Raw genomic sequence first — 11,586 nt, forward strand, 5'->3', positions numbered from 1 at the left:
CACCCTAAAAAGAAATGCAAATGTATTTGCATTTGTTGAATGAGTAGGGCTTGGTTTTGTGGTTGTATTTTTTTTCTTTGATATACACTTCTTAACTGGTGGTAATTGTACCCATAAAGGACTGGTCACCTGCTTAAATGACAGTTATGACCAATTTCCAATTTACTGCTGTAGGAAAAGAATAATTGACTTGATTAACTGAACTTCAACGTGTTTTCAGTTTCCTATGGTTTAATTGTTTATGTTTCCTCAGGCCACAAAGGTTGAATTTTCAATATTTATCCAGCTGCAAGAACTACAGGATCAGGCTTTATTAGGGTTGTTGTAGAAAACTTCTCTATTTAGGATCACTTTAAGGTCTAGAGAAGAAGTACCTGGAGTAGAAGAGTGAAGGACTCAGAGCAGTATGTGACGTTTCCATTGGTATTGAAAAAACTCATTCTTCAGAAGGCACCAGATTGGCTTCTGTACATAATTCAAGTATAGCGACTTCTGAAATAGCTGCAGGACCGAATGCAAATACTTGTATTTGCCTCTTAAGAAATCCGGTTTGAACATATGGGACACAACAATATTCTTGTTTCGTGTTTCAGCTGAAGTGAGTCAGAACAAATCAAACAAAGCAAAGAACAGCTGGGTGAGCAACATTAACAAAGAAGTCTTTGTGCCACCAGAACTACACAGCATTAAGGAACATCAAGAAGAACAACTAAAATCTAGTTCAAGGTAAGCTGTCTGTTTAATCACAGTTACTACTGGGACTGGTGAAACTTGTGAGCTTGAAGGTCCATCCAAAATATTGTACTTTCCTCTTATTTCAAAGATCATCAAATGTTTCCTCAGAATTGCCCAAGGAATCCATGCACGTGAAAAATTGACGAATTGTAGCCATGCGTTGTTCATGGTTCTTCATTCGAATGCAGAACAACTTCAGCTCACCTCTACAAGGAGAAAGGTGGCAATGGTGTCTGGAATGGTCCCACACACGTTCTCATGTCACAACTTAGTCTGGCTCCCAGCAGCGAGACCAGGATTTCCTGGTTGGAATGGCTGGCCACAATCAGTACTCCATAGCTGGTAACAGAGGGACAGTAACCTCTGCATCTCTTCACGCAATCACTCAATGAGACCAGATCGTTGATTCAACCTGAATTTTAAACTTGAATCATATGAAGAATCAGAGCCTGATAAATTTCTCTTTAGAATTTTCCAGATCTCTGGGTCCATAGTTTAAGACTTCTGAGACATTTTAAGGAGACAAAATGTATTTTAGGTGGAAAGACCTGCAGTATCTTTGGATACTTGCAGAAAATAAGTCAGATTCTACCGAGAAAAATACATGTCTTTCTGGAAGGCAGGAGCTTCCATTCAGAGTAAGACAGGACAGTAAGCTTGGGTCTGCATGCATGGCTGCAGTTGTTTCAGGAAAGCTGGATGATAAGTAATTTCTGGACTTTTTTGTATTCAATCACTCCATCTCAAGTTTGTAAACGTCCCAAATATCTCCATTTTGCTTTGAAAAATACTGAGTTGAGAGAAAGAGACGTGTTTTCTCTTTAAAATACCTATGTGTAGTAGTTCATTGGCTGTGTGAGGAGCTATCAAAAGCCTGTATTTGAGAAGGAAAGTGGTGATCTCTTAGTGAGGGTGACAGCAGGTGCAAATGTCTTTAAACAGCCAAGACTCCTCAACACCCTCAAGGAAACAAGAACCAGGGTGTAACACAGACAGCTATTGTTGGTGCTTTCAGTGGACAGAGTGAGCTGAGAGACAGAGTTACTGCTTGACTGTTTTACTTCTGGTTGTGCCATTGATCAACTCTCTAACCTTTCACTTTCTTGCCTGTCTTCTAAGTCCTTCTCTGTACGTCCTCTGTTTTTCCTTTGCAGCAAGGTTTGTCTCCTACTGTGCATTTATACGATATCTAGTAGCAGCTGAATCTTTCTCTTTCATGGTCTGCAAACTGGGCACACAAGTTCACGATGAACAGCACCAAAGGTTGGTGTAAGTCTTAACAAACAACTGTGGCTTGCATTACTGGTCTTTATCATTTATGTATAGTTATCAGTGAACTCGGAGGGGTGTTTGTCTTACCCACATCTGAAATTCTGCTGAAAAAGTCAAACTGCTTTGTTATAGGCTTCCCAAAAAATGAATTTGTACAGTAAGGATGTTAAAGGTCACTATTCACAAGAAAGAGCTTAGCTCCCCCTGCCCAATTTGGCTGATAATGCTGACAGAGTTGTTACTGAATGTAGTTTTTTTCTTACAGGTGGCTTTTACCTTCAGGGGGTTGTTATGGAGTTACTTCTTTGAAAACAGCACAAGACATGCTGCTGATTAGTACATCTTTTAGAAGATTTTGCCTGTCGTCTTGCGCATTAGGAAAAGATGATGATAATTTAAAAGAAGTACAGCCTTATAATGTTATTCTAACCATTACACAAATTGTGTGTCATTGATTGATACATTTCATAAACTGCCAGGGCAGCCTCTTCAAAAATATATAACATAACAAGGGTTAAGAACATGTAGACAGTTGTTCAGAATATGGCCAATTTGGCTGTGGTCTTTAACTTGAGGTGATTTATGACTTACTTCAGGTCACATCCATGTGAAGTTTAGTGATTATTATCCAGGACCCTCTCCTGCTATTTGCTCCAAATTGTGCCAGAAATTAATCAGCCTGTGTGCCTTGTTCATGTGTTCATAGTGCAAGGTCTTCCCCCTAAAGCAAGCGCACACAGTTCAGGATTGATGAAACAGTTGGAACTGGGTTTTGGAAAGTGATCTATAATATGTTGGTTGGACACTTGCATTTACTTTGCATAAATATTTGGTTAAATATCTCTGATTATTGGCTTCTAAAATGTGAAAATCTGAAGCAAGCAAACGTGGCAGGACTAGGGGCAAATCATTGCTTAAGAATTCAGTGTAAGATTATTTCACTGTGACTGAGACTAGTTCTACACAGCATTGCATATGGGAATTGCAGGAGGTGTCATTTGTTTCTAAAATACTCCTTTCTGTTCCCTTGATTCTGGGCTTTGAAAGACACCGATCTGACACAGCTGTGCCTGTTTCTGATGGTAGCAATGGATCAGGAATTGAGGGAAAACCCTGGGAAAGCAATAACCCTACCAGTTGGTAGACACTACAAACATTTTATTTGGTTGGTAGGATAGCAGAGGTGCAAGGAATTGTCTCCATTGACTCTTCCCCTTGCATGTAACAGGCTCAACATGGCTAGAACTAGGAGGATGAAAGAGAGCTCTGCAGTTTGGGCTTGTATTAAGTGAGTTTGCAGCTGCTGGTGTCCAAATGCTACATGTCATTCAGGTACTTGGACTTTTAAAACATTTTAAAGTGCTACTTCAGGGGTAGGTCTGTAGGAGTTTTGGGGTTTAGGTGGTGGTTTGCTTGGTCTTTTTCTTCCTCTAAGAGTGGGCTTCAGGCCAGCACTGGCTTGCAGGCTTTGCATAAAAGGAACAACTACAGGATTGGGACCAGAAGATACGTGATAACAAATTACCTGGACCTTTTTTGTTCTGGAGATCCTGTTCTTAAACCCAAACAATTCTTACTGAATGGACAGAAAGTTCAGTTCTGGTAGATCTGTGTTTGTAAACTGCTGAGGGTCAAATCCAGCCCTGGGGCCACTTCAACTGTCGTTGAGTCAGGGTGCTGCTATGTTAAATGGAACACAAATCAGCCCACAACTATGTTCTTAAAATTAGCATAGTGATCTTTATCCCCACACCCCAGATACCTAAATTCAGTAAGGAAACTATGAACATTTTTTTTTTCCTGGATGTTATATCACCATGGTACTTGTCTTGTATTCCATAGGCTTTACAGTCCAGGTGTGAGAAGTGTTTTTAAAGGTGTAACTTTGCACAGAATGAGTTTTCATAGGGTGACTCAGACTGTCAATATTACCTCTATTCAGTGATACCATCTGTCTATATGCTGAGTCTCAAAAAAAGGGCAATGTTAGGGGGTTTTCAGTTTCAAGTTGAGATTTTTAAGTTGTTTCCTTCCCTAGGCTAGAAAATACTCTTAACCTACCGCCTTAACAGGTGACAAGTGTGGGTCCCAGAGCTCTGCAAGGTGAAAATTTGCTTAAAAGCTGTAATTCTTAAAATCCCTGTAACTTTTCTGGAATAACAGGGCTGCTGGGATACCTAGATGAGGGTATCTTTATGGGGTGCCATTGCATTACACTGCCTTAACTCACCAGATTTTCTGCCCTCCAGAGTGAGCCCAGGAAAGCTTCTTTTTTGGAATGGGAGGCCGTTTCTGTCTGTATTGACAGTGCCTGCAAATCTATCACCCCTTTCTCCAGCTTTGCTTCTGCCTTCGCATTGCTGCCTCTTGGTTCCTGTCCAGTCCGGGTGGTGTTTGGGCCTTCATTGTGATTCTCAGCACTTTGTTTTGCTGAATTGCAGTGCAGGAATTCTTTTTAACCTGGGTGTATTTATCAACTTGGCTTCACGCACACTCTTAGATTAGTCTTGTGAATGCAGCGCATCTGGGAACTGTTCAGTTTTCCTATCTGTAAGGGCTGAGGGTCAACTCATATTTTCAGACCCTTTGTTGTAAAACGTGGTTACAGAATCCTGGGTGTGTTTTTTGTTACCTCCTGACCTGTAAAAACTGCACACTGAAGAATGTCTTATCAGTTTCTTGCAGCCCAGGGTATATACCAGTATTTTCCTTGTTTAAAATGAGGGAAAGGTTGAAGAATTCTTGACCTAGACCTTTAAAAAAAATAAAAATCATGTTTTCCTTGTTGGGTAAATGAGACACAAAGTGTAGGAGCATGCAGATGCTCATAAAATAAATCCCACAAACTCAAGAACTTATAAAAGCAAGAACACAAACTCCAAATCAGTAGAACAAAGTTTTTCTAAGTATATGCATTTTCAAACTTAATCGTAGTTCTAATACCTTTTTAAAAAACCAACAAAAGAAACAAAGAAAAGAAACTTATGTAGAATGATATTTTTGAAAAATAAAAGTTGCAATATTGAGCTCTTTGAGAACTAGAAAATTATTTCTTCCTATTTAGGATCAGAGAAGAATCAAAACAATTATCTGTTATACCTGGTATGTACATATAAGAGGCTGCTGCAGTTAGTGTTAAAATACAAGAACAGATTATTTGTTCACCCATGAGATGGTTTCCATTACAAGCTCAGTTTGTGAAGTGGTCGAGGGTTTTGATTGTGGGGTGACAATAAAACCCTGGCAGATGTATTGTTAACCTCCTCTCCTCCCTCCCTCCCCCTTCCCACTCAGGACAGGTAATCGGGAGGAAAAGGAGGACAGAGAGAAGAGAGTTGGAAAAATTAACAGTGTTTTACTAATGCTACTGATCAGAATAGAGAAGATAATACAAAATATACAAAACCAATCTTGAAAGTCTCAGCAACTGCAGAGCCGGCACCTGAAGTTCTGGACTGGACTCTGCAGCCAATCGGAGCTGGATTCAGTCTCTCACTAGGCCTCAGTTTGCAGGGGTGACTAGCAAGGCCCTCTCCTAATGTCGGCCATAAGCAAAAGGGAAAAAAGGGAAGGCACGAGATCCTCGTGATCTCCCACTTTTATATGAAGTATTCACGTGAATGGAATGTTATACACAGTTGGTCAGTTTCTTGGTCACCTGTTTCTCGTTGCTCCTCTTGCGAGATGTCCATCCATGCTTATCAATAACTTCGCATTCTATTGCTATGTTTACCAGAACGTGTATCTGGTTCTCCAGGAAAATGCAGCTAATATGAAGCTTTAGCTGACAGGCAAATTCACTGAAAGAGAAACTTGTTTTTTAACAAAACCAGGACAGAAGTTTGTATCCCTGTGCATTTGGAAAGATCTTTGGGTGAGGAGGCAGCTCCTGTTTGAACCCAGCACTTGGTGAAGCTGAGAGCTGTTTTCTTGTCCTGAGGTACCACATCTGCCCTCAAACACGTTGTCTCCTGGGTCTGCTACTTACCCATCAATATCTGAAAGTCTTTTCACCCACGCCAAAGATCATTGACCAAAGAAATACTCAGTTCTGGAGTTTCTTTGTACATCTATATGGGAAAAACCACAGGGGTTGCTTTCCTTCCTAGCCTGAGGTCATATTTCCTACCTGGAGAATATTCATTTTCCCTGCCTTGTTCTGTTTCTCCCGTCATATAATCATAGAATACTAGGGACTGGAAGGGACCTCGAAAGCTCATCCAGTCCAATCCCCCTGTTGGAGCAGGAACACCCAGATGACGTTACACAGGAAGGTGTCCAGGTGGTTTTGAATGTCTCCAGAGTAGGAGACTCCACAACCCCCCTGGGCAGCCTGTTCCAGACTCTGTCACCCTCACTGAGAAGAAGTTTCTTCTCAAGTTTAAGTGGAACCTCAAAATCATAAGTGGTCCCCAAAATCATAAGCATGTAAGTTGGTCAATGCCAGCGTTTTCTATATAAAGTTAAAATACTGAATGTGATTGTTATATGAAGACCATATTTAAATCCACATCTAACTTCAGTCTTCAAAAAACAAATTATTTTCATACCTAAGATATTTAGATGAACTTAAATGATAAAAATCTGTTTTGGGAAAAAAAACAAAAAAGCAACTACTCTTGCATCATTCTGCAAATAGTTGAAATATTTCTTGATGTAATGTAGGAGCTGTCTAGTCAGGATCACAAGTAATAACTTACTTATGCTATCAAGCCACAGCTTTTATAGATCTTAATTGAAAGAGAATAGCTAATAAGATGTATCTCTGTGGGGATGTGTTGTCATCTGTGGCTTGTCACATCTTTACTACAATGGTGATGGGGTTCCTCTGATTTTTCTCACTTGGACACTTTGCAAAACTCTATTTTTAGCAGATTTTTGGCACTTTCCTCCACTTTGGTTTTGGTCCTAGAAAGATAAATGTAGGACAAGAATGGAGACAAAAACACTGATGTTGTTTGGAGAGTGGGTACATTTATATAAAGCTTGCTCAAACATCTAAAAGATATTAAAAAATATGGTTTCTGTCATGCCAAGTAGAAGTTGTATTGAATTCTTCAACAGGCATCCCCGAGAAACTGATGGAACGACTTATCCTTGGTGCCATCTCAAGGCATATCAGGGATAAGAGGGTCATTAGGGGCAGTCAACATGGCTTCACCAAGGGGAAGTCGTGCTTGACCAACCTCATTGACTTTTATGAGGACATAACAAGACGGATGGATGATGGCAGAGCGGTGGATGTGGTCTACCTTGGCTTGAGTAAGGCATTGGACACATTCTCCCACAGCATCTTTATAGCTAAACTGAGGGAGTGCGGTCTGGATGAACAGGTAGTGAGGTGGACTGCTAACTGGCTGAAGGGAAGAAGCCAGAGAGTCGTGGTCAATGGGACGGAGTCTAGTTGGAGGCCAGTATCTGGTGCAGTGCCTCAGGGGTCAGTACTGGGGCCGGTATTATTCAATATATTAATAAATGGCTTGAATAATGGAACAGAGTGTACTATCAGCAAGTTTGCTGATGACACTAAGCTGGGAGGAGTGGCTGACACGCCAGAAGGCTGTGCTGCCATCCAGAGACCTGGACAGGCTGGAGAGTTGGGCAGGGAATAACCTGATGAAATTTAACAAGGGCAAGTGTAGAGTTTTGCATCTGGGCAGGAACAACCCCAGGTTCCAGTATAAGTTGGGGAATGACCTGTTAGAGAGAAGTCTAGGGGAAAGGGACCTGGGGGTCCTGGTGGACAGCAGGATGACCATGAGCCAGCACTGTGCCCTTGTGGCCAGGAAGCCAATGGTACCTGGGGTGTATTAGAAGGGGGCTGGTTAGTAGGTCAGAGAGGTTCTCCTGCCCCTCTACTCTGCCCTGGTGAGACCACACCTGGAATATTGTGTCCAGTTCTGGGCCCTCAGTTCCAGCAGGACAGGGAACTGCTGGAGAGGGTCCAGCGCAGGACAACAAAGATGCTGAAGGGAGTGGAGCATCTCCCATGTGAGGAAAGGCTGAGGGAGCTGGGGCTCTTTAGTTTGGAGAAGAGGAGACTGAGGGGTGACCTCATTAATGTTTACAAATATATAAAGGGTGAGTGTCACGAGGATGGAGCCAGGCTCTTCTCGGTGACAACCAACAGTAGGACAAGGGGTAATGGGTTCAAACTGGAACACAAGAGGTTCCACTTAAATTTGAGAAGAAACTTCTTCTCAGTGAGTGTGACAGACACTGGCCCAGGCTGCCCAGGAGGGTTGTGGAGTCTCCTTCTCTGCAAACATTCAGAACTCGCCTGGACACCTTCCTGTGTAACCTCATCTGGGTGTTCCTGCTCCAGCAGGGGCATTGGACTGGATGAGCTTTTGAGGTCCCTTCCGATCCCTGACATTCTGTCGTTCTGTGAGGCATATCCCCTTGCTATGGAAAGAAGCTGATGAGAGCAGGTTGAATAGAAAACTTTAGGTACCAAGAGGTTACATGTGAGTAGGAATAAATGAATTTTTGGCTTGCTTTTTCAAAAAGGATTAAAGTAATGCCCTGTTTGCTGAAGTTGTTATATGCTTTTTCATTGCAGTTCTAAGCCAATAATCTCTGTGTTAGACAAACCCGGGGAAAGAGCGCTGAAGGCAGCAGCCTCACCACTAAAGGTATGACTGCTTTTGAATGTAGCAGGAGTTATCCTTTACATTTTGTGCTTTGTGCTTCAGCGGTAAAGATAATTAAAGATTTGAGGAAGAAAGATAAGAAGCTGGAAAAAAAAAAGAGTGTGTTTTTGTTTTGGAAAGAGATAACGGAAACCGCTAAGGTTTGAGTGCTGTAGTGCTGTTACGGCTATAGACAGTGGCTGTCTCTGCTTGACATTGTTTCCAATGTCTTCAGCCACTACAAAAAAATGGTCTTGCTGTGTTCCAATATCTCCAAAGTCACAGAAGTAGAGATAAAACTATTTAACTTGCGTCAACTTGGGATTTTCAAGTGTCTTTAAGTGGTGGCTTATCTGTCCTGTTGGTGACATCAAAAAGAAAAAGAGGAGGCTTATCACTTGCACTTCTGATAGTTCCCTTGTTCTTATTACTTAGTTTGTCTTGTACCCAGTTTAAGGATTCTTTGCTGACTGAGTAGTGAGGCAGAGGAAATCACTACACGTTATCTCGTTTTGTCAAGACTGTACTGATATGAAAATTCAACTGCAATTATTATGTTCATTCCTTTTTTAGCAACGGAGAAATCCATTTAACTTCACTGCTTCAGGGGATAACTTGAACAGTGGGGAAGCAGAAAACAGACCAGCCATTCTACCTCAGCCATCAAATAAGGGTAAATATACTTATTTAGCATAACCATGAATTTCTTGGTGACATATATGAAATTATTTTTACTTTCATTGCTTCTTTTTGTAAGATATCAAAGCCTGTTTTATCTTAACTACTTCAAGTTATCAACTAGTTTGTTTCAAACCCCATATAAAACACGTGAATATAGTCAGGAAATGGCTGTTTATGTGACTAAATGGGTTTTGCTTCCTTTCTTGTACTCACAATTCTAGTCAGCACTCCTGAGAGGGCTGTTTGTCCCGGACGGCTGTTAAGAGAACAGAGAAATTTCCTTGATTTTGGCATAGATGTCTTTATGGCCTTTATGCTGCAGCTGGCTCAACAGAAGCAGCTTAACTCTCTTCAATCTTGATTTGTTTCTTTTGTTCACCCAGTTCTGTTTATTTTCGCATCCTCCCTTTCCTGCAGTATTCTCTGCAGGCAAGTAGCTGAGTGGTGATATATCACAATGCAGGCATTTGAAGTTGTAATTTACAGGCTCATATGTGCAGATTACTCTCCTGTCTTTGTTATGAAGCTTGCTAACAGGAAAAAGGAAGACTTGCACATTAGGAATAATAAAACCAAACCAAAATGTTTTCCTAGTGGGACAACATTTCTGCATTTTACTTTGTAAAATATGAATGTGGAAACAGCAACTTGCAGAAAACGAAAGAGGCTGTTTATGTTCTGAACCTGAAGAGGCGTTTGCGTATTCAAAAGCTGCCATTCCCTGCAAAGTTTGTCCTTTGCAGGAATAACACTGATCAAAAATTTGGTGGGCTTCCTATCTCTGGAATCACTGAATAGTTAATATTTGTAGAAAAAGAAATAACGGCAGGATTTTCATCTGTTAAAACTTCCAGTTACATACAAGTGAGATAAACACCTATGCTGAATTTCTGCCTGTGTTTTACTGCAGGTGTTTTTAGTAAACCAATATAATCACTGCATTCTAGATCTGCACTGTCATGCCCCTCTGTTTATGGAGATGAATGTCATGGAAACTCATGATTTGTTTTCTGTATATGTCTTACAGAAATTTTGTCACCCTCAAAAGAGAGCCAACCTAAACCAAACTCAGTAAATGATGAAACAGAGAAACACAAGAAGCCTTCTACAGAGCCTGCTGATGAATCACAGAAGGGACTAGTTAAGCGTCCTGTCCCAAAAGCTAGAAAATTAATTCACAAAGCAACAGATCCTGTGTCACAAAGAGAAGATCTTGTTCCAAAACCAGCCGAACGGACCGAGAGAATTAATGGTGTTGGAACACCACCCAGGGGCATTCTGAAGCGCAGCTCAAGTTCAAGTTCCACTGACTCGGAAGTTCGTGTTAGTCAGATGTTAGATGTTCAGAAGAAGAATGGTCTTCCTACTGCAACTATTTTTGAAGGAGAAGCTGAGAAGAACTCTCTTATGGAAGAAGCAGAAGACTCCACACAAATTTCACTGGAAAAACTAAAACAAGTGAGGTTCTCGTCTAGCACAGGCGAAGGAGAACCTCTGCAAAGCCCACGGCCACATCGCGGCAGAGAAAAAGGAGAGTTTGATTTGTTAGAATCTGACAAAATAAAGAGTAGTAGAAATGGCGCTATTAGAACAGATTCATTGGGGAATAAGCAAATTTCTGCTGTAAAGCCTTTGGGAACCCATTCATCAGCTTTACAAGTGAAACCGATAGATGGCTTACCATCAGTGTCCAGTCCTCGTGATGCTAATAGGACAGTCTTCCTGGCAGATGAAACCTTGCAGACGGAGACAGTTACTCCTAAGAAACTTGCAACTCCACGAAAGGCCTCCAGCAATATCCTGCCAAATAGCAATAATGAACTGAGTGTTGATGAGACACGTGAAAATAAAGCCAACAAATTCTTGAGCCAGGAATCAAAGTCACACAAAAACTTTACTGGTAAGAGGCTAATAGGAGTGAAGAACAGAATGCAGTAACGTGTAGCATGTCTTCATTAATGTTCGAATCACTTGTATCTAAGAATTAACAGCTAGGAAAAAGAGATAATAGGAATGTGTTACATACTGCAGAATTATATACAAAATCACTTTTTTGTATTTTAATGCTAAAATGTGGTCAGTATTTTTTAGATTATCTTTTGTTGGTATTCTTAAGAATTAACAATCAGATCAGAGCCTGGATAGGCACCTTTCTTGTGGATGGTGAAGGTGAAGTGGTGGCATTTGGATAAAATTCCTGTCATGAGGCCTGGTAGATCTTTCTGCGTGAGAACTGAAGAATCTGTACAGCTGTGGGCTGTCACTG

The 11,586-nt window shown here is 41.1% G+C and overlaps 1 protein-coding gene across 16 annotated transcripts in view; it reads left to right on the forward strand.

Annotated features, from left to right (window-relative positions):
- SYTL2 (synaptotagmin like 2) overlaps positions 1 to 11,586 on the forward strand; it is a 62,319-nt gene that overhangs the window by 31,477 nt on the left and 19,256 nt on the right. For 15 of the 16 annotated variants that reach the window (XM_021298769.2, XM_021298773.2, XM_065049752.1 and 12 more), the window contains 4 exons: positions 594 to 726; positions 8,570 to 8,642; positions 9,213 to 9,312; positions 10,348 to 11,220. In XM_021298769.2, the coding sequence (XP_021154444.2) occupies positions 594 to 726; positions 8,570 to 8,642; positions 9,213 to 9,312; positions 10,348 to 11,220 (1,179 nt within the window). Of the gene's footprint in view, positions 1 to 593; positions 727 to 1,889; positions 1,999 to 8,569; positions 8,643 to 9,212; positions 9,313 to 10,347; positions 11,221 to 11,586 lie in introns of those variants that run through there. The other variant, XM_065049756.1, reaches the window with a different exon arrangement.

This window comes from Columba livia, chromosome 1, assembly GCF_036013475.1.
Source record: "Columba livia isolate bColLiv1 breed racing homer chromosome 1, bColLiv1.pat.W.v2, whole genome shotgun sequence".
Taxonomy (NCBI): Eukaryota; Metazoa; Chordata; class Aves; order Columbiformes; family Columbidae; genus Columba; species Columba livia.